This window comes from Camelus ferus, chromosome 10, assembly GCF_009834535.1.
Source record: "Camelus ferus isolate YT-003-E chromosome 10, BCGSAC_Cfer_1.0, whole genome shotgun sequence".
Lineage (NCBI taxonomy): Eukaryota > Metazoa > Chordata > Mammalia > Artiodactyla > Camelidae > Camelus > Camelus ferus.
This window is the reverse complement of record NC_045705.1, coordinates 43,980,706-44,003,991: the sequence shown is the minus strand read 5'-3', so window position 1 is coordinate 44,003,991 and position 23,286 is coordinate 43,980,706. Positions and strand designations below refer to the sequence as shown.

The 23,286-nt window shown below is 46.9% G+C and overlaps 2 protein-coding genes across 3 annotated transcripts in view; both read left to right on the top strand.

Moving 5' to 3' along the window:
* SLC6A5 (solute carrier family 6 member 5) overlaps positions 1–5,884 on the top strand; it is an 88,011-nt gene extending 82,127 nt beyond the window's left edge. The window contains exon 17 of the mRNA XM_032488862.1: positions 1,221–5,884. Coding sequence (XP_032344753.1) covers positions 1,221–1,376 — 156 coding nt within the window. The 3' untranslated portion in view covers positions 1,377–5,884. The remainder of the gene's footprint in view (positions 1–1,220) is intronic.
* Positions 5,885–17,753: 11,869 nt separating this feature from the next.
* Positions 17,754–23,286, top strand: part of NELL1 (neural EGFL like 1) — a 748,929-nt gene continuing 743,396 nt past the window's right edge. For both annotated transcript variants that reach the window (XM_032488858.1, XM_032488857.1), the window contains exon 1: positions 17,754–17,976. In XM_032488858.1, the coding sequence (XP_032344749.1) occupies positions 17,922–17,976 (55 nt within the window). In that variant the 5' untranslated portion in view covers positions 17,754–17,921. The remainder of the gene's footprint in view (positions 17,977–23,286) is intronic.

Here is a 23,286-nt window from a genome sequence, read left to right as displayed (position 1 = left end):
GCAAGCTCGCGAGGGGAGAAGCGAGGTGGGAATGAGACACGTGAATAAATGCGTAAAATGAATGTCCACGTGCTGCGGGGGGAGGTAGCCTTTGTTTTCGTTGGACTAAAGATGGAGACAGAGTCAGCAAAGGGAGATGCAGGAGGCTTCTTACCACTGCAGTGTTCCAGTTTTTATCCTCAGGAAGTTCCGTCCATTATCACCTTAAGGTAAATTAACGCGGCCCCCTCACCCCCAGGGATGGCTTGCTGGATCGCCAGGTGAACCTTCCCCCACCGCCGCTGACCCAGAAATCTCTTTCCCTCTGAACAGAAGCCTCTGCTGCTTTTGTCTGAGGCTGAAATTCTCTAAACTGATGAGTTGGCTGTATGAATTTATTATGGTTGATTTGGGACACAAAGGTTGCAAACTGATGATTAAGGGGAGATTAAACTAACAGCTATAAGAAGCAGCTTCACTTTAATAGGTAATAAACACAGTAATTGTTCCCTCTTATGTAGTCAGAAATCTGTTTTCTTTCCTCTTTCTAGAAAAGGCTCCAGTCAAATTATGTTTTTCTGTGAAAAGTTCAGTTGAAGGATTAGGGACATTCCCATGCTTTTTCGGTCGCCTGCAAGAACCCACGCTTCTGAACCAAATCAGAAGCATGTATTTTTGTCAACAGATAATTAAATTCTTTGCTCTCCCTTGGCAGTGTACCTTTGGGGTTGAGGTTTTTTTTTTCTTTTTTCGGCTGTTTATATACTTTTGGGAAATATGCTAAACAAAATCCAATTAGTTTGATGTAACAACCCACTGAGGAGAGGACAGAACAAAAGTATTTGAGTACATGTCCTTTGCAGACACGGTATGTGGCCATGGAGAGAGCTGCTAGGGGTTCCTCTTCATTCAGAGGGGGAAAATGTATAATTAGAATCCGAGTCCTTTATCCTCTATTAATCTTGTGCAAGGCTAACCCTGAGCAATTGTAATATTGCTTGCAGGGTGACGTAAATGATTTCAAGTGAACCAAACTAAGTCTCCTTTTTAATGCATTCTTGGTTAATTAACCCCGGTTAATTAATGGAGCTGATCTTCCTGCTTCTCGTGGTGGGGGAACCTCTTGATTCAAGGGGGTGTTCTGGCACACGTGGTTGCACACAGTTTGGGGATGGGTGGGTGGTGTCTCAGGGAAGGGGGTTCGTTATTTCCGTGACCCTGTGTCTTTGGCTTCTTTGCAGAGGCTGAAGTTGGTGTGCTCGCCGCAGCCGGACTGGGGCCCCTTCTTAGCTCAGCACCGCGGGGAGCGCTACAAGAACATGATCGACCCCCTGGGGACCTCTTCCCTGGGACTCAAACTGCCAGTGAAGGATTTGGAACTGGGCACCCAGTGCTAGTCCGAGGGCATGGTCCTGTTTCTCCTCTCTGCCTTCCCCTATGTTTTCCCCAGCTTTCTTCCCCTTTTTCTTCTTCTTTCTGCCCACATCTTGGCTCTTACCCATGCATGAGTGGTTTCGCAGAAAAGTAGGACATAAGTCGCACGCTGTAGTGAAGGGCTAGATGGAGCAGTTGAAGTGCGGTTTGCCTGCGTCCATGCTGTCAGTTCCTGGTGGGGTTCACCCCGCAGGCGTGGGCTGACTAGGTGTGTGTGTTCCAGTGAAGTCACAAGTAGGTCTGCGTGTGTGAGTTGGCCAGTGGAGAAGCAGCCACGCTGGTTGTCACTGGCAGTGCCTGTCAGGCTTACACACAATGGCAGGAGAAGAGGAGTGGTCGTTTGGACTCATCTAAGCAATGTGGTGGTTTCATTCAGACACAAAGTTCAGGACAGGAGGGTCAGCAGTGGTCAGAAAATGTTTAGAGTAAGACGAGGAGGCCGGTGGATTTAGACCCCCCCGGGGTGGTGAAGTTCACAATTCCACTCATGGTTGGAGCTCTGTTTCCTCCATTTGGACCGGCGGTCTCGTTGTTTGCTCTGCGAACTGCAAATCTCAGTCAATCAAGAATCAGTTCTCTTCCCTCAGTTGTCTTTTTTTTTTTTTTTTTTTGGACAACCTGTTTGTGAATTCTTTTGGCCATTTCCTCCAGCTCTGCACAAGAAGCCATCATATTACTTGTGCCTGATGTTCGTACGTTCATCGCGGAGCGCCGTCCTCGTTTCTCCGTGACATCTAGCGCCGTGGTTCAATGATATCATTACCCCCTGTTTCTTCTAAGTGTCTTTCTGTGAGCTGTGGATACCTTGTCTTTCAACCTCTGGGGAAACAACACTTCCCCTGGTTCTGTCTATATATTATATACATACAAGACACAAACTCTTAAAAGACAGATAACTTCTCAGTTTTTACTCGCAACTTTTTCATTCGCGGTAAATGCCAATTGTGGCCATAGAATCAAAGAAATGAAGAGTTTCAGAGAAAGCAACCATAATATTCCCACTGATACTGTGCTGGTAGTACATTTTAGGTCACTGTATGTACAGATGTTTCTGATAAACACAGGTTAGGTAAGTAGGCAAGTGAGCTAATTAAAGCTATAGCTTTTAAGACTACATTTAGCTAATTCAATTTTAAGAGTTCCCAATTCACAATACTCATAACCGCACGCGAATGAGAGCGAATCGTATGTCTGCAGAGATTGGCGAAGCCGTAACCTTTATTATCTTCTTGTACCCTGAACATGCATATGTGAGATGTTTACAATGTGATACAATGTGTTCATGTCATGTGTCCTGGTAGTGGTGTTTTCTGTCCTTATAAATATCTTATGAATCACTGTAGAAATGATGAGTAGAATAGTGTAGTCGGGTTTTTTTCCCCCCTTACAGTAATAATATCTAAACCTAAAATTGTTTCCTTAGGGGAGACCATTTCAATCATTTTCTTGTTTGTTTGTCTTCGTATGACAGGGTCTCAGGCCAAGTTTTCAGTTCAAATCTTGTATATTGTCGTGACATTTTCATCCTGTGCAACAGTAATGAAACCCAACAGCAGACTTAAAGTAACACTTAAAAAAAAAATGACTTCATTTGTTAAGGGAAAAAAAAAAACAAACAAACCCTAACTCGTTTTCCCAAGTTCTCCCTTTTTTGGGGCAAATCTCATTACCATTTGCCGACACCGGTGTGAACTTCCGGTTTTCAAGAGTAGCCTGGGGAAACTTTTAGAAGAGAAACTAAAAATTGGTTTTGAACTTGAGGTTTTCATCTTTGTTGTCTGTAGAGCATGTCTGTTCTTCCCTCCGCCTCATTCCCTTTTTCTGCTTCCCTCCCACAGCTAGAACTTTCTAGAATCTGTCACAGGGACTAAACCCTGAGCCTCCCCTGGACTTAGCTTCAGGCAGCTGAGCTGTGGCCTCCCCTGCCCCATGTTTCCCATAGTGACCTGCTGGCCATTAGCACTGGTCTCCCCAAGAAAGTCACTATGGAAGAGAAGCCCCCATTGCTATCGCAGACTTGGCAGAGTGGTACCCAGAATTAGCCTCTCCAGTTGATATCCTGGTAGGGTGGGAGAGGGAGGGAGGACTCACTTAGACTTGGAAACAATCTGCAGCCTTTCCAATCTGAAGGTTGGAGAAAAAGCTGAAATCAATTAGCCATCTCCCACAGGACTGGGATGTTTGTGTCAGGACCGGTGGTTTTTGGCTTTCCTCTCCCGCCTCTTGGCTAAAACTCGACTCTGATGCTGGACGCCAACCCAATTTCTGTTAATTATTGCTGTTGTAATTAAGAGAAGTGGTGGTGGTGGGGAACTCACGTTTGCTGCCAGATCTTTTTTGTACGGGCTGCAAGTTAATTGTGAGAATGGGGAGATCCTCACTAGCTGGTGTATTTTGCATTTGGGGGCAGCAACATTTGTGTTCATTATGATTTGTTTAGTTAAGACCTAGTAGCTGTTTCCTGAGCAGCTGGGTTCCCGCCACCCCCCCTCGCCTTTTCCTACAATTTTTAAGTTTTATGTACAGTTTAAATGTGGAAGGTTCTGAACTTACCTGACACGGTGACTGTGGAAATGCAGTTTTGCCTGTTTCTATGGCCCTGTTTAACATTTGAGGCTTTCCCTGCCAGAGATGCGTTCAGTATCCATGCTGTTTCCAGGCATCGCGAATTGATGCTGCCGCCCCTCCCGTAGGCTCGGCCGGGACGCTGAGATGCATATGACCAGATGGATGTTTCCATGCTATCAAAATGCACAGTCAACTGGAAGGGAAAAAAAAATGAATGAATACAAATAAAATGAACAGCATTGTTATAAACTGCCATTTGAGAGTTCCCCTTCAAACTGAGGCAGAAAACCAATTATTGAGGAAAGACTTTCATTGGTTCACTGTGCAGAACGGTGGGGTATTTTCCACTTGTGAGATTATTTCCTAATACCAACAAATGCCAGAAACCCATTCAGAGAAAAAAAGCCATATGTTAAAAATAATAACCCTGTAATATCCTTCAAGGAGGAAAAAAAGTGTATCGTCTTAACTATTGGTGTTGTGTTGTGGCTTCTTATGCAAATATTTGTCTTGCATATTAGTAACTTTTAATCTCTTTAAGGCTGTGTATTTGTCATGTACAAATGTGTCCAGTCTGGTCTCTTTCCTCTTTTTGTTTCATGTTTATTTATTGCATGCAATCTGTGGTCAGTGCAAAATCTCAATGACCTCAATGTCTTTGAAATTTCCAAAGTGTATTTAATCTGTCAGAAACGGAATCAGCGTGTATTTCCGTGGTGGCACTTTAAAAGGACCTTTAACACAATGGCCTTGAAATGGAAAAGACTTGGGTTGTCTTTGCTAATGTTGCATTGGAGTTGAGTTTTCCTTTAGTTAAGTTCTAACTCTGTTATCTACATGTGCCTCCATGCTTCCTGATAACCTTCACGTGTCAGCATGGTTTTCCCATGCCTAAAATTAAGCTGTTTTTCCTTCCTTGTTGTTCTTTTGGCCATTGGTCATCGTCCTCTTCCCAGAGACTTGCACAATAACTGTTGCTTAATGTAAGCATGAAGGCGAAGTCACACTGCTGCTGCACTTAGATTTGGGTCTGTGACACGCTTCTTTGAGGCACATGACTTGCGTGAGGGCATGCTGGGTGGTAGGTTATCTTGCAGAGAAAAAAAGCCAAGGCCAGCGAATGAGCATTACCTCTGTTTCACACTGGGTACCCTGCAGAAAACCTCCAGGCTGGGAGCAGAGGTTTGGGTGATCGAATCTGGATACTCATTTCTCTTCAAAGTGGCTCAAGGATTTGCAAAAGTGAAGCTTCCTCTCTCTGGGATTTTGCTTCAACTGGACAGAAAGGCCAAGTCACATTGAATTGCGGTCTCCGCTCGGGCCATCTCTGAACAGCCTGCAGCCAAAGAGGAAGTTCTCAGATTGGGTGTTCATCCCCTCTGAAGAGCCAGCAGTGGTTTGATTTGCCTGCCATGGATTAAATACATCTTCAGGTAACCATTTGCCTTATAGGTGTATTTTATTGTTAGGATGATACTTAGTAACTGACTAGGAACTGTTTTGTCTCTCATTTTTGGGTCTTTTTTTGCACTTTATATGGACCTATCATGGAATAGGTTTGTTCTTAAATTGTGTACCTGGCTTATGTCCTAAATGCAGGCATCTTATGTGGTACTGTCGCCTATGAATAAAGATATGCTCCCTAATCAGGTCCTTATATTTTTTCATTAACTGTACATGAAGAAAATATATTACATTATAAATGATGCATCATAGATATATCTTACAGAGTGCATATTATATGCTGTGTATTATTCATTTAAGGAGTCATTATTCTTGAGGCCCTACCTCAAATTTTGTATTTATGTGTACAAATGCAATTTATGGTATTATATATTTGCCTATTATATACTGACATAAATTAGAATTTATCCTAATGATGTATGAGTTCACAGAACCCTAAATAAATGTCAATGTTTAAAACATGATGACTACAGAATTGTGTCTATTAACAAACCCATTACCCACATCCTTTATTAACAAATGGCCTTTAGGTACCCCCAGGATTGATCTGTTTTGTTGGGAGAAACCTGGAACAGAAACAGAACTGCCCTCCTGGGAGCGTGAGATATTGCGCTGCTGCAGAAACAAATATCAATTAAATTGTTATATTCTTAGCCATCAGAATACACTATTGTTTGCTGAATTATTAATCACCCCTCCTGGGGAAGGAGAGAGAGGGAGGGAAAGAATCTGAGTGAATCTGAACAGAGGGACTGGGCAAGTCAAATCCTTGGGTGTGTTTTAATGACCATTTTGTCAGCCTTCAGTTCCACTTTATTTCAATTCTGCAAACATTTACGTCGCTCATCCATTGAGTTAGACCCCAGGGAGCACTGAATAAAAAATAAAACAGTCCCAGAGCTCACGGACCTTGGAGCTTAGCGGAAAGACTACCCGTATTCAGCCAGCACCCCAGCAAATCAATAAATATCATTCTTCTCCTTTGAAGTGCATGGAGCCCCCCTGTTCCCTGCTCAGAGATGGGCCCAGAGCACTGGTGTCATGTGTACAGCCTGGCAGCTGGGCAGTCCTGTCTGATCACGTTAACCCAGAAGCTTGACTCTGTCCTCCTCCAAGGGACACAAATGCTCATGTGCTACCTCCAACTTCAGCTGCCATGTGGGCAGGCTACAGGGACCAGCTGGACCACCCTTAGTGGGAAAAGAAATGACCTCACAAGTGGATGCTGAAACCACAGGCCAAGAGCACAGGTGTCTGTCCTGCGGTAATGAGACTACTACACACTCACTCGGGCTTGTCCACAACACGGCAGTTCAGCCAGCGGGCCAAGCTGCAAATACCAAACTCAGTGTGAGGCTGCATCTTGGAAGAAGTACGTTCCGTGGGATCAGAATTTGGTGCTGGCTCCTTATCTTTAATTTCGTTTCTGAGATCCCTTTGCTCAGTCGTGTTCCAACTATTTTTTTGGAAAATTCTCAAGCACACCTAAAAGCGGAAAGGAGGGAATAATGAACTCCCATGCCCACATCACTCAGTTTCAACAATTATCAACTGTTATCAACAATTAACTGGTGTCCCTGTTTATTTCATGTATCCCTCTCCCAACTCTGAACTGAAACTTTGTTTCTTTGGAGTCTTTCAAAGTAGATGTGGGATTTCACTTGGAAATGGTCCACTGTGTTTTTACACTCCTTTAAATAGTCTTTTCCTAAGTGGGGTGGAGGATGAATTGTGGGAAGCTTAGGGCTCACACATGCGTGGCGGGACCAGTCTACTCTGGCTGTTGAAGGGGACTACAACCGTCCGTCCCGAAGGAGGTAACGGTGTTTGCTCTTACGCCTCCCTTGGCTTCCGGAGTCCAGTCTTCCATCCTGTTTTCAGTTGTTTGGCAACCATCCCTCCCCTGGACTTTGCGGCTGTTTTCCTACCCTACTGAGCTCACTCTTGCTGCTTTTGATTATTTTCTGCTTTTGTTCATATTTCCTTCCTCCATCTCCCCAGACACCTCTCCTGGAACCAGAGATTCAGAATCTCACGGTTGCACAGAAGTCCAAGGTCATTGCTTCCAGCATCTCTGATACACAGGTTCCTCCACGACAGTCTGTTTTGTAGGGACTAGATTTACAAAGAGATGCAAGTGTGTTGCGTAGTCACTGTCTGAAGATTCACTGTAGGGGCCTTTGGCAATAGAAAACTCCTCCAGTGCCTTTAAAATAGCTCAACTTTATAAAAACTGGATTTATTTCTCTGACTTACACATTCGACTCATAAAACAGACAGTATGTGGTTGGGGCCACTGCTTTCATCTCATTTAGTGTAATCTGAATTTTATGCCGATTTTAATACTGTAAGTCATTTAACCCAGCCCCATCTTCCTTTTCAGGAAACTTCTCCAGACACCTGTAGGAGGAGGAGAAATGGCCTGGAGTACTGTGTGGATTCACATTGAAACAGAATCACATTTTCATCATTTACTGATCCAGTCACTCGTATTTATTTTCAAACTCTACTCAATGTCTTAATTATGTTAAGACATCAATATATTTCCAGTACCTAACAGTTTGTGACATATAGCAGATACTCAGTAAATGCATTTTTTAATCGAATGAGCAAATACTGAGTATTGGCTCTGTACAAGGAACAGAGCTCTGTGTTACAACATGCAGGAAAAACCTGAGTAAGACTTGGTCTCTCCCTTCAGGTTACTCAGAGTGAGGGGGGCTTTCAGACAGGTACACATGTTGCTGTAATACACAATGGAAAGTACCACGTGACACCACAGGATTTAGGACAAGAAACCACTGTGGGGATGCACAGGAAGACATTCCTTCTGGCTGAAAGGATTAGGCAGGACTTCCTGAGACAGGGACTTGGGGAGGATTTTGACCATGAGGAAGGTATTAAGGTGAGCTTCCCAGATGGATGAGAGCAAGCAAGTGATGGTGTAGGAGCAGGACAGACAGACCCTCTCAAGAAAGAGTGGTAAGTGAAATTGGAAAGGATCGTCCATGCTTGTGGGAAGTGAGAACTACGGCTGAAAGTGTAGTTTAGGACTTGACAGTCATTGCCTTCAGTGCCAACATGAAGCGTTCAGAGGCTCTCTGACTGGCCGCAGGGCACCGTGGGAGGTAACTGAATAGTGGAGAGGACTTCCAAGAGGAGGCAGCTCTGATGCCAGAGGCAAAGCACTGTCCTGGGTTCGAGCACCAGCTCTTTGTTTTACCAGCGCAGCCTCAGTTCCTTCGTTTGTACAATTGAAACAGTTATACCCATTATGCACTGTTGCTGTGAGAGTTAAATGAAAATTTGTATGTGAAAATTTACCAACCCAGATAAGGGCTGGATATGTACTGTTAGAACCAGATCTGCGCGTTCAGAATATTGACCTGGTTGCAGTGTCAAGGATGGGTCGAAGTGGGGAGAGAGGTGAGGCAAGAATTTTGGTTTGGTTGTGCGAGAAACCAGCTTCTTCAAAATGTGAGATGTGAACACCCAGACACCAAGTCACAAGTCTAGTAATAGAGGGGTCCTTTAGCAGATCAATTCTTTTCTGACTCATGTGACTGGGGCCAGCACAGTATATTTAAGAATTTGAGAAATCAGCCAGGAGATGACCTCAGCCAATCACGGCAGACACGGCAGTGAGGCTGGAGCATGGTCCTGGAGACGCTTGTCCTGCCAGGTGCTGCCATGTTAGTTTCTGGACTTCGGCAAAGTCCCAGAGTCCAGGGGAGGTGCTGGGACAGGTGGGGCCTTGAGGTAGGACTCAGAGGGTCTCAGGATAGCCTGCATATTTCTGTCACATTTCTTGTTCCCTCCTGCCTTCTCTCCCTTAGGAGGTGGAGGCTGAGGGGCTCGGTGCTTATAATGAGGGATACTCATTTGTACCCTTCACCTCCAGACCTTATGCCTTCTCCATCCCATGCTGGCGTTGCGGAGAGGTGTACAGAGAGAGCTTTGGGCCCTACCTTCTAAGGTTGCCTTCTAATGAATTTAATCTTTCTTGGCTGACGGCTTTGAGAAAGACCATACTTTAAAAACTCCCTCTACCCCACCAGCTCCTACGTGGAGAGGACTGCTAAGCATAGGCCTGTGACAGTCTTGGTGTGCAGTCTCTTTTCTTGCCTTCTTGTGAGTGCTTCTATACACGCTGTGTCTTGGGGTGAGGGGAAGAATTGTGTTGAACTTGCACTAGACCATGATTGGCATTTTGCGCAGTTGGTACAAATTAAGGGAGTGTGGTAGAGGCTGAAATTCTCCAAACTGCTGTTCTTGCCTCCTTCAGTAACACTTCTGACTTTAGCTAGGTTTGTTGTCACCCAGCCAAAGCATGGTATCCCCCAGTTTCCTTGCAGCCAGGTATGGTGGGCTGACTACTGGCTCCACTTTTTCACCCCAGCCCTAATCACATCCAGACTCTCTCCTTATTGTAGGCAGATTTACTTGTCCCTTGACTATAATAGCATGTAAGCAGAAGTGACAGTGCTCCAGCTTTAAGTCTAGACCTTAGGAGACCTGGCCTGTTTCCATGTCCTCATTTGTGCCTCTTTGTGTCATGAGAAGAACATGTCCTCGCTAGCCCACTGGTGTAAGGAAGATGAAAGACACGTGGGACAGGGTCATTCAACTGACACACAGACCTGCTGTGAGAAGTGAAATCAGCCCAGCCACTGTAGCCTGAAGCAGAAGTGCCTGGATGAGGCTGGATGAGCTGAATCCTAGCCCACCTGAAGATATGTGATAATAGGTGCTTAGCGTTGCATACCACTGAAATTTTGTGGTTGTTTGTCATGCAGCAATAGCTAACAGATACATAAGGGGTGACTATGTGACTAGGTTCTGCCCAAGTTTAAGTGGAAGTGGCACATGGCATGCCCTTCTCCTTTTCTTCATTCTGTTCCATGTTTGCTGTCTGGAATGTGGATATAATGGCTGGAGTACAAGTAGCCATATTGAACCCATGAGGACAAGAACTGTATTCTAGGGATGATGGAGTAGAGATCTGGAAAAAGCCAGGCTTCCTGTGGACTTTGTAGTATCACTAAATTAAATCTGGCCCATTCAACTGAAGACTTTTTTTTTTTCACCCGAGCGAGGATTAAGCATCTCTTACGTAAGTTATTATTTGGGAGTTTTTCTGTTATATGAAGCCAGATAGAATCCTTACCAACACAGGTAATAAAATGAACTGGGATGACTAGAAGGAGACCCAGGGGACCACTGGGAGATGTGGGAGGCTTCAGTGTTACTTTGTGAGCAAGGAGAATTTTTGCGGCCTGTGACTCTGGAAAGTAGTCTAAAAGCATTTGAAATGACTGTTTCTGCTTTATGTAGATGGGCAGAGCCAGTCTCATGAACTGATGTGACAGGTTGTTGCCTAAAGTAACTAGAGTAGGCTAGCCCTGTTCAAAAATACCTCTCCCACTATGCCATCCCGCGGCCTGAGATTCCTCCAGCAGATACTCATTGCTTTGGGCCCACAGGCTGCTCATGGATGCTGCACATCAGTGAGGGGTGCTCCATGTTCCCTGAGTCAGTGTGAGCATAAAAGATGCCTTCCTCCTTGCTTTCCTGCATTGTGATGGTGACAGTGTTGCGCTCATGGGACTTCTACTAGGAATAAAGGATCATTTTCAGGCCTGGAAAAGAAGGCTGGATGAGTACTTTGTGGGCAGCCCAGGGCCACTGGACAACAGAAAGAGCCTTTATGGAGGAAAGTCTGAGAGGTGATCAAGGGGTTCATCTCTTCCCTACATTTTCGTTTCCATGGTAAGGGATATTCCTTAAGCACTCCTGGCCCTCTCCTGCACTCTACTCTCTCTGGTTTTATAGAGGACGCAGACTGCCATCGGTCCTCGTTTCTCAGTGAGTTCTCTTTCACTCTCTCTCTTCACCCAGCGCGAGTGGGAGCAGATGGCTGTGCCGAGGTCCAGCCTGGAGGGAGGGTAGATGGCCAATCCATTTTGGCTTTCATATTAGGCTGGGAGCTCCCAACACTGTCTCTGTATTCATAAAGGTGAGGTTTGGCCTCCTGCTAATTCTTTTATTTCTCAGTTGGTCAGAAGTCATGCAGGAAATAGGGTTGCTATGTGTTGGTCTCCCATAAGACCTCAGCAAGGAGACGGAACCCATAGGCTGTCTCGCAGGAAAAGCGGTATAGCTCAACAGTTACGTGCACAGATTCTGCAGTCCTGCTGCCTGGGTTTGAAGCTTGGCTCAGGCACTCATTTGGCAAATGGCTCAGTTTTCATATCTGTAAAATAGGTATAATAACCCCACCTGCCTAAATGAGTTGCTTTGAGGAATAAATTCGTGGAAAGCACTTAGCACAATAACCACACCTAGTTACGCTTATTAAGTGGAGCCGTGATCGTCCTGGTTGGGGCTGGGCAAGGCTGGCTTCTACAGCCTGTTGGAGGATAGGGTCTCTGCTTCCCCCTGGTCTATAGGAATGGACAACGTGTGCCTACCTCACACTTAACAAAACCTGGATGCGTGCACACCTTGATTCTTATTATCAGAAACACAAAACTCATCCAAGATTATTGATCTTATGGATTAGGAGGGTTTCATCCTAAGAATTATGAGATGCCTTTATCTATATGTCTATATATAGGTTTTTCTAGCTGTCTTCCTACAGATTTACATGTAGCTTTGTTCTAAAAAGCACTTGAAGTTACAAGTCAGAAGGACGATAGTTAACGGAGCAAAATATGGGCCCCTCTAATCTGGATATCATTGAAATTGATTGTAGTAATTGGAGTAGAGAATACATTTTTCATAAAGAATTCTTATATTCAGATAAATACAGAGGCATGTGCATGAATGTATGCCTTCAGCCCCTCTTTATGATTGCACGTGCATTTCAGGAAATGAAAATGCCCACCCAGGTCCAGGGTTGCATGGTTCCAGAAAGTATGGGGGTTGATGGGTTTGTGAAGGCAACTTGGGAGTTTTTACACTTTCCTGGGCTCTGCCAGCCAGTTGGCACTTGTGCTAGTCCTAGGACAGCTAGCAAAGCACTGTAAACCAGAAGGCTTGAAACAAGAGACATTTAGTCTCTCACAGCTCTGGACATTAGGAGTCTGAAATCAAGGTCTTGGCAGGGCCATACTCTCGCCAAAGCCTCTGGGAGGATCCTTCCCTGCCTCTTCCAGCTTCTGGTGACCCCAGGCATCCCCTGGCTTGCAGCTACAGCTCTTTAGTGTCTGCCTTTCTTGTCACACACTTACATCCGTTATGTCTCTGTCTTCACACGGTGTTTTCCCCTTCTTATAGGGACACCAGTCACGTTGAATTCGGGTCCACTAATGACCTCATCTTAACTTGATTACATCTGCAAAAACTCAGTTTCCAAATGAAGTCACATTCATAGATACTGGGAGTAAGGACTTCAATATGTCTTTTTAGGGGAACACAATCCAATCCATAACAGCTTTACCCTCTATATTGTTCAGTTTTACAAGGAAACGTGTTGTGAATCCATAAATATGAAGCCAGTTGGAAGGCTGTTTGGACAAAGGAGAGTGACTTAGGGAGGAGGGCTGGAGGGCAGTAAATGAGATGGAGAGTTTCTCAGCCTTGGATACTAAAAAGAAGTCCTCCTCGACCTTCCTCGCTGGGGTCCAGTGCCCTCCAGAGAGTCAGCAGTGGGGCAGCTCTGGGGGCTGGTGGGACGAGGCAGTCTGACTGTTGCCTTGGTGATGGTCAATGAGAAGTGTCCATTCTCCATGCTGCTTCCTGGGAGAACACTCATTGATTCATTCAACCAACATATATTGAGCTCCTAAAATGTGCCAGGCACTGTTCTAGGTGGAGAGAGACAGTAGTGAAGAAGAAAGATAAAAATTCTACTCTTGTGGTGTTTGCATTCTATGGGGGGGGGAAGAGAATAAATGTCAACACATAAATCAATATTTCAGACAGTAATAAGCCCTATAATAAAATCAAGCAGGGTTAGGAGACAGTGATGGGGGTGAAGTGAGAAGTTTCTTTAGGCTAGGTCTCCCCGAGGAGCTGACACTTGAGCAGCAATGTAAGTCATGAACCACAGAAAGATTTAGGGGAAGACTGTTCCAGGCAGAGGGAGGACCCAGTGCAAAGACCATGAGGAGGGTGTGAACTCGGAATGTTTGAGGAATAGCAAGAGTCTGGAGTGAGTCTGAGGGGCAGAGCTGGGAAGGTGGGCAGAGGCCTTGTAAGATGTCTGGATTTCTTCAAAATACGATAGAAAAGTGCAGGGGGGTGTGTTTTGAGCAAGGGAATGTGATCTGATACGTTTTAAAAAGCAGATTACACCTGCTGGGGGATGACTGAATTGTAAGGGGCAAGAGTGGAGGCAGAGGGAACAATTGGGAATCTAGGGCAGTAGCCTGAGGCAGGAACAATGAGGGATTGGAGGAAGGTGGGAGTAGTGAAGGGTAGTGAGAAATGGTTGATTTGAGATTTTTTCTTTAAGGTGTACCGAGAGGGCTTGATGGCTTGGACGTGGGGGCCTGGATAAAGCAAGTCATGGATGACCCCGGGCTACTTGGTTGGAACACCTGATGAAGGCTGGTGCTACCCCTTTAAAAGGCAGCAGATTTTTAAAATGAGCATTAAAGAGGCTTTTAAAAAAACAGTTTTATTGAGATGTAATTCACACATAATACAATTCACCAATTTAAAGTGTACAATTCAATGGCTTTTAGTCTCTTGTGAATATCTGTGAGATTTTGCATCTGTCACTACAATCAATTTTAGGACATTTCCATTAATCCCAAAGAAACACTGCTAATCCTTTCTTACCCTTCCCCCAGCCTTAGGCAACCACTGATCTACTTTCTGTCTCTATAGATTTGCCTATTCTGGAATTTCATATAAATGGAATCATATGACATGTGGTTCTTTGTGTCTGGTTTCTCTCACTTAGCATAACGTTTTCAAGGTTCATCCATGTTGTAGCCTGTATCAGTCCTTCAGGTCTCTTTATTGCTGAATAATATTCCATTATAGAAATATACCACATTCGACTTATCCATTCATCAGCTGATGGGCATCTGGGCTGTTTCTATTTTGGGGCTATTATGAATAATGCTGCTATGAACATCTGTGTACAACTTAGCGTGTAGACATGTTTTCAGTTCTCGTGTCAGTACCTAGGAGGAGAATTGCTGAGTTGTATGGTAACTTTATGTTTAACTGTTTGAAGAACCATTTTACATTCCCACCAGCAGTATATGAAAGTTCTAACTCCTCCACTTCCTTGTCAACATTTATTATCTGTCTTTTTGATTTTTGCCATCCCAGTGGCTGTGATGTGATATTTCATTGTGGTTTTGATCTGTGTTTCCCAGATGGCTAATGGTGCTGAGCATCTTTTCATGTATTTATTGGCTGCTTGAATATCTTCTTTGGAGAAATGTCTATTCAGATCCTTTGCCCATTTTAAAATCGGGTTGTTTGTCTTTTACTACTGAGTTGTAATAATTTAATAATATAATGAATACAAATTTCAATCACTTATATGACTTGCAAATTTGTTTCCTGTTCTGTGGGTTGTCTATTCATTTCCCATGATGGCCTTTGAGGCACTAATGTTTTTAATTTTGATGACGTGGCCATATTACATTTAAGACACCTAATAGGTAGTTGGGTCTGTAAGCCTGGGGTTCAAAGGAAAGACAGGAGGGACTGGAGATACACATTTGAGAATCATTCATGTATAGATAGTAGTTAAAACCCTGAGGCTGGATAAGAACACATAGGAGTAAGTGTGGCTGGAAGAAAAGAGGCTAGGGACTGAGCCCTGAGGCTCTCCAATAGTCAGGGGTCAGGAAGAAGAGGCAGAGGGATGATCAAAGGAAGCTCCTGGTTCGTGGAGAGACCATGGAGGGAGGCCATGCAGAAGGGCAGAGTGGACATGGGATATGGTATTGGGTAAACCAAGTCTCATCACTGCTTTCACTGAATACAGGTCCTACTGTAGTATCTCAACATCACAGCCACGTGGTCCCATCATTGCCATTATAGAAATTTGCCAGACCTATTCTCTAAAGGTTCCCTTAGCCTAACAGGTCTATACTCCAAACTCCCGCTCAAGAAATGCACTTACAGAAGATTGAAGTCCACAGTTATCTAGGAAGATTTATGATCTTGTTGAGATTAACACTTGTTACTGCTAATGGACGTGATGCTGCAAAGCTTTGACAGAACAGATGCCTTGCTTTATTTTTTAATGGAACGCGTTAAAAGCTCTATCCCACAGGACCAACTAATTACACAGAGGCTTTAAGAGAGAGAGTTCTAAAGGTCTAACTCAGACCACCTTTTCCCTTTGTTGGGGTCACCATGACTTCTAGGATTTCTGAGATCAATAAAAGGGCTTTTGAAACAACAGTTCAGGTTACCAAGGGCTGATCCTGCTGCAGTGTATTGAGAATCTGCAGAGGAGAGACGGGGCATGGCTGTCACAACACAACATGATGTTGGGGAGTCCTCATTCACAAGGCTCAGCTAAACTTGGGGAATCCTTATTTTCCGCAAGAAGTGGGATTTTAATGTTAGTTTTAAATGTAACATGCTCCAAGGTGGAAGCAAAAAGTCCTGCCTCTGTAATGAAAACCCAGAGTCAAGGCAGGCAGATCCCCTCTGGGCTCCAGTTGAATCCCAGAAGGGATGGAGAATCAGTTCAGCCTTAGACATCAGTTTTTCTCTTAATCTTTCAGCTCAGCTTCTGGAGTGACAATAGATTTCTTTGTTGGCCTCCCGTCATCTATCCTCAGCTGTTAGGAGTTGGAATTTATCTGCTTGTTCACTTTCTTTTTCACCTGCTAAGGGACCACAATATAAAGGGCCAAGTGGGACAGTGGCTTGCATACAGAAATATCCAGAAAATAGGGCACGGATCTGAAGAACATGGAGATAAAAGCTCCTCTCTTAATAAATTATGCTGCTGGTTGGGCGACCTTCAGTGGGATCTCCTGGGGTCATACTTATGCAGGGGTTAGGAATATGTGAAGTGAGGGGATACAAGGGTGAGAAAGGCAGATCCGTATTAGTGAAGAGGATTCTGGAATTTTGGTATTATTTCCTGGGAAATGAGGAAGGGCTGGTGTGCAGAGAAGTTTCCTTTCCCTTCTCTGGGTTCGCCATTGCCAGTATCAGAAGGGTGGGGTGGACTCAGAGGGGACCAGAGTGAGCAACCTGGGAAGCCTTAAATCATATGGGGCTCACTCAGTATAAATCAGAGGGTCTGTCACTTCTGTTTTCACGACTCTGCATGCTAGTTATAAATAATATTCCTGGATGGGAAATGCGACAAACCTGGGAGATGTTTCTAGGGAAGGCTCGGTTCCAGAAGGGGGTCACATAGCAGAAGGAGGACTTGTATTCGTGCCCACACTTATAAAACAAAGCCCAGATTTTTCTTTCCCGGGAATGGTGTTGGGGAGGGACCCAGAGGAACTGCGGGAGAGGCCAAAGCGTAACTATGAAAGGAGAAAAGGGCTTTTGGGAAAAAAAACCAGAAAGTCACTCAAGAAAAAAAAAAAGGTTTAGGAATTTCCCCTAAGTGGCAGCATTTGCCCTGCAGAATCGGAAGGTCTGCAAATAGACTCCCCAGTCCCCCACCGTGGCTCACTCAGGCTCGGGGATCTTTTTTCTGGACACCCCGCGCCTCAGTGCCCTCTCCCTGAACCCCCAATGCGTGTACCCAATTAAGAGGGACCCCCCGGAGAGACGAGACAAGTACAGGTGGTGAGCCGGGACTCAGCCATTATCCCCCTCAGGTCCTTGCTCGCCCCTCCCCACCCAGTTGCCCGAGCAAATCCCGAGTAATTGTTTTACGAGGAGGCGCTGGGCGCGCTCGGTGGCGCCGCCTGGGTCAGGGTTTCCCCGGGAAAAAGATCCCCCTGCGAGAGCTCCGCGGTTCTTGGTCTCAACCAAGATGAAGTGTGGCAACTTCGGCAGCCCCCACCGCGGCCCCGAGGCAGAGACGGCGGCAGTGGCGAGGTCGGTTCGCCTGGGCTGGAGCGCGTGAAGCCGAAGGGGTGCCTTGCACCTCCAGCTCCTCCCTTTTGGCAGCGGGTCCCGGGACTCCAGCTCCGGGGCTCCCGGTGGTAGCAGCTGCCGAGCCTGCCGCCAGGGTCCTAGCGTCTCCGTGGGCGGAGGAGAAGCCGACCCCGGCTCGGAGCGAAACGTGCCGGAGTGGCGGAGCCCTGCGTTCCCGCCCCAGCTCCGAGGCGAGCGCAGCCGCAGCGGGCGCCGGGGTCCGAGTCGGGCGCCACCGCCTGCGTTGGGGGGCGGGCTGGGGGCGGGGCGGCCGGGGCCGCCTTCCCGGTGCGATCCCCGAGCGCAGCACCCGGCGTTGCCGAGCCACCTCCCCCGCCGCCCGCTAGCAAGTTTGGCGGCTCCGAGCCCGGCGCGCCTCGGAATCGAGGCGCATTTGTTTCCTCCTGGCTTCCGCGCGCCCGCCTTGGCGGGGACCCTCGGGAGCGATGCTGAGGGATGTGATTTTTGTTGTGTGGTTCTGCGTGTGCACCGCCAGGGCAGGTAAGTACGGCTGGGGCTGTCGGAGGGATCCGGGGAAGGAGGGTTGGAGACCCGCCGCTGTGCCCAGCGCCCACCTAGGCATGGGAAGACGTGGAGCCGAGCTCCGTGCTGGTCCGCGGAAGGGCGTGGATGGGTCTCTTGGACCTCTTTGCCCTACTCCAGGTGAAAGGGTGAAAAGTGAGATTCAGGCTGGGGGAGGCCCCCAAGGAGTGTCCCCTTCCCAGAGGACACGGCCTGGCGGACGCGGGAGTGAGGGGCGCGGCCGGTCCGGCGCACCCTCCTTCTGCTAGCAACCGGCTTCCGGGTCGAAACCCACAGCAAGGCGGGCCCGCGAGCCCCACACCCGCGAACTTGACAGGTGCCGTGGAAACCGCTTTCCCTACGGCCGGCCGGGCGGGGAAGGGGCAGCGGCAGGAGTCGCATCCGCAGAGAGAGCGATTCCGGCCGGCGGGAGATGCCCGGGCCGGAGAGGGCGCGGCGCGGGGTGAGGTGCTGCGGACCAACCTGGGATTCCGCGATCTCTTCTTGTCCCCCCTTGACTCTCCTCAGGGGAACTCCAGGAGTATTCTTTCTTGGCCCTCCACCCCCCACCCCCAGGGCAGGACAAACAATTATTAGAGGCAATTGGAAGTGTGGGGGCAATCCCGGGGAGATTTTCTCAAGCTCCAAACCAGTTTTCTCTCGCTATAATTGCATGTTGGGTTGTGGAGGGGAGGCAAGGATAATTGGCGTAATATTCTGAAGTCCCCGCTTCGTCCTGCCTCCAGAGACGCAGTTGTGAGGACTCTAAGCGCACTTCTTTCAGCTTCTACTCGCCCCCAGACCCCTTTTCACCCGGGGCTTGGAGACCCGTTCTCAGCCGCTTTCTCCTGGGGGCTAGAAGTAGATTTGGAAGGTGTGGGTGGGGTGGGGTGGAGTAGGAAATTGACAAAAACAGGACTCTCCGATGCGGGGGTGGAGGGTAGGGGTCGCGAGTTTTTATTCCTAAGATAGCGGTCGTCGGTACGCGCGGCCGACTTGGCACCCTAGAATCGGTGTATAGTCATTCCCTCTGCTTTTTATCGTTTTCTCTTTTACCACTCTCATTTCCCTTCTCTAGAGGCATAACCTCCTTCCCATGCTAGGCAGCAGGTTTATCCGTAGAGGGCTGGGGAGGGGTGCCCGGCTTTGGTTGGCTCAAAAGTTACCTCCGTTTGCGCCCTAGGCGCCACTCTTCGGTAGTTAGCCCGGCTGAGAACACAAGAGTTGGGCGTCTAGGAGCTTCCTGCTGGCCCTTTCCATTTTCCCCAGGACTAAGCAGGCAGCAGCTTTCCCTTTGCTTAATGAAAGAACCTCGGGTGTGGACTTCTTCAGGGACAAAAGGAATCCCCATCCCCTTCTTATCTCCATCCGAGACCTCCAGGCTACCAAGACTCAGCCTAGCCTAGAATAGATGCTTCCTGATTTTAGACCCATCGTGGTGGGTTAGTCTTTTAAAACCAAGAGCACAGTAGAAGAAACGCGCCCCTCGGAATATCAGGACAGGTGAGGCTAGTGCGGAGCATGGGCTACCAGCTCTGCTCCGAGAACCTGGTGTTGGTGAGAGTCTTACAGAGGAACCTTAGAGAGAAAAACTAGGTGGGGGAGGGGCAGCCCATGGGGCATTTCACATCCTCAAACGCACATCACTACCAAACACACCTACATCCTTTGTTCTCATTACTCCTTTGAAAAGGCGGCAAAAAGTGCCTACATCCGGAGGTGGACTGTGTCTCCAGGGTGTGTTGCTTGCGAAGATCTTTAAGAACATGGTCTTTGCCCCTTACCCACATCGGATGCCTTTAAATCTTGTAAAAATTCTGTTATGGGGAAGATTCACTCATGTATTCATTCATTCATTCAATGAACAGTTGAGTGTCTTGCTGGGTGCCAGGATTGCTTATGCAGAGGAATGGACTTGGTCCTTGACTTCTGGGAACTCACAGCTTAGCTGAGAATCTGGACAGAAACTGAAAAGCATTTTCATTGTACAGCTCGATGGGGTTGGGGGGAGGAGAGGTGGGAGTATAGGAGTTTGTATTAAGGAAACATAGAGGAGGAATAGTAGGAATGAATTCTGGGGAGGGGTGGTCGGTGGTCGGGGAAGGCTTTAATCAGGAGGTGACAGTTGAAAGTGGTGTCTTGAAGGCTTTGCAGGTGTTTTCCAGGTGGACGGAGTGGGGAAAGCATTCCAGGTGCAGGGCATGGCTTGTCCAAGGGCAGGGAACCATAGAAGGATTTGCCCATTGGCTGTGGCAGTTGCTTAGGGAGTTTGGGTTTTCTGTGCCACTTGGCACTCCTTGAACACCAGAGGCTACAAAAATTATCAGAAGCATCAGAGAGACAGGCGGGAATTATATCTCAATTCTTTCACTTATAATTTCTTACAGCTGGAGGTTCTGATCAGCAATTTTCTCTTTAGTTTTTGCCCAGAAACCATCATCCCCACATCACACATCCATCCTCTTAGGTTGCTAAGGCAGGCTCTTGATTAGTTTATCAGGATCCAAACAGCCGCTCAGAAAGTTTATTTGTCAAGTGGGACAGTTGTTGTCTGGGCTGTTAACAGTCCAAGATGAAATAAACATGTGGTCCACTGAGTGAGCTGCTCAGATATCACTGCCGTTTAATGGAAATGAATAGATGGTATCAGGCACATTTTAATTAAAGCAGCGCTGCAGTGCAGTAGCAGTTACATATGAAAAGATCTAATGATAGGTGTCACAGGAAGCTGCTTAAATTACTCATTGTTCAGAGAACTTGTTTTAAAGAATAAAGTGGAGTCAAGACAGGAGGCGCTCTTCTCCAGTCGTTATTTCTGGGCAAAAAGTAATTCTGAGATTTCCAGGCACATCACGAATAATGAATATTTAGAAGGCAGCAATAATAGCAGTAATAACGCATTATGTCCATGAGTTTTCTCCAGTGGCTTGGAAGTGTGAATTATATAAAACTCAGTGACTCCTTCCTCCTGGCTTTCCAGTTTGTTTTGGTCACCAGGGCAGGGGGTGGAGGGAGCCCCTGGGGCCAAGTGAGTGCCCTTTGCTGCCACCTACTGGACAGGAGAGATTTTCTTTTTGAAGCACCTCCCAGGCTTGTTCATTAACTATGAATTGAATAATAGAGCCGCGAACAGAGCCCCCGGCCTCCAGTGATCGGGTGAAATATTGGCTGACGGAATAGTCATAGAGCATATTCTTCAAGGATACTGCTTTTGGGGTATTAAGAACCTTTGTAGAAGTCTAGAGACCCAAATCCGGTCAGATGGTTGTGAAATCCTGCTGGTGAATGAGGTCTTGGGACATCTCTCCAGTGTCCTCTTCCCCTGCATGGACCAGGGGAAAACAGCTGCTCTCATGGACATTGAGCTGGATTAGATTTGAAGTGAGTCAGATCCAGGAGGATTTGCTTGGGAGTTTAAGCCGGGGACCCTGCAGGTGGATTGAGTGGGCTTTGGACCCAAGCATTCCCTGGGCTGGGCTGAGGAGTAGCCAGTAGCAGGAGCAGCAGCAGGTGTCCTGGGAGATTAGGACGGAGATTCTGAATCTCAGAGCCAGGCCTCAAGTGCCTCTGTGACATTGACACACTGCCTTCCAGGTTTTAAAAAAATATTTCCTCCCCAGAAGCTTATCCTGCTTAATTCCAATACCCAGCTCCAGTCATTTGTAGAGCGGTTATGGCCAAAGTAGAAATCTTTAATACAGTTTCCTTGAAAAGGGCAGGAGCTCCATGCTTGGATAAGAAGCAGAAACATTAAAATAAAAGAAATTATTTTTATGGAACAAACACTCTCTTACTACATAAGTTTCAGGCAAAGCCATGTAAATGCTGCCTTAGTAACAGATTTTCTGATTCCTTAGGCAGTGGGCAAAGTGCTATCTTTTATACATCCTGCTATTGGCACGAGGCATTTTCATCTTGAAGGGGACCACTTAGAGAAAAGAATACTGTATCTGGAAGCCTAATTGATTGCTCTTGTTGTTTTTATGGGATATTCTCATCACAAGAACAATGAAATTATCTTAAAGCCAGAGAAGCCCCTTGACTCATGGATGTAGGGGTGGGGGGAGGAGTCAATATAGATTTAATGTAGATTTCACAAAGCACAGCCAGAGTGACAAGCCCTTCTAGGTCATCTGGGAATCTGGAGGGGCTGGGAAAATGGGGACCACCTGTGCATTTTGTATGATCCCAGTGTAGTTGAGGACCAGGGACCTGGGATGGTCTGGAGAGCTCGTCTTACAAAAGACAGCTGCAGCCAACCCCAGCTGGGCACCAAAATTTGTGCTAGGAAGCTTCATATAGTTATCACTGAAACCTCACAAGGCTGGGAGTTGGGTATTATCATCCCCATTTTCTGGATGAGGGAAATGAGGGTTGGAGAAGCACAGTGATTTTTCCACGGGCGCAGAGTAAGTAGGGGGAAGAGGCAGGACTGACACTGGCTCTTAGTTTAGTGTTGTTTCTGCAACACGTTCTGGATTGTGGGTGCTGTGTTCTCACATGGACATGGGGATCCCAGGACACCATTGGGGTGTTCTGCCAGTTCTGTAGAATCTGCTTGGGTGAATTTTAGGCTCGTGCAGTGGCAGGGTCCCAAGTTTGGAAGATTCAGGCATCTTAAGGATGACCATCATAGTGGGATCTTTAATCCCTGCATTGGGCAGTTACTGCCACAATAACATTGCATAACAAGCCACCGCAAACTCAAAATAACATTTATTTTGTTTCACCCATCTGTCGGTTGGTTTGGTCTTGGCTCACCTGGGCCAGGTTTGGCTGGGTGTGGATCCAGACTCGGGTCGGGTGTCTACTCCATGTGTCTCAGTCTCCTTGGGGCAGTGCCCTAGCAGGGCCATGTTTGTTTCACCGCGATGCAGAGGCACAAGAGGACAGGCCCCACCTCATAGGCACATCCAGGCCTCTGCCTGTATAACGTTGCTAACATCCCAGTGACCCAGAGAAGTTACATGGCTGGGCTCAAAGTCAGGGGATGGGGAGGTTTACTCCCACTCTAGCGGAAGGGTGTGGATGTGGGAGGGGTCAAAGTTTGAAGCCAATAATGCAGTCAGCTGTATCCCTTTTAGAACGTTTCCTTGGCTTTAATGCCATCCAATCCTCTCATGGTACCCCCAGAGATGCATATTGCTCTGAGGTCACTGTACTCAAAGAAGGGATCATGCATCCACTCATCAGTTAATTAATTGGGTCCTAAATTCAGGGCCTGACATTTATTAGGCCCTGGGCAAGGCCCTGGAGCTACAGGGATGCTTCCTTCCTCTTGCGTCCAGC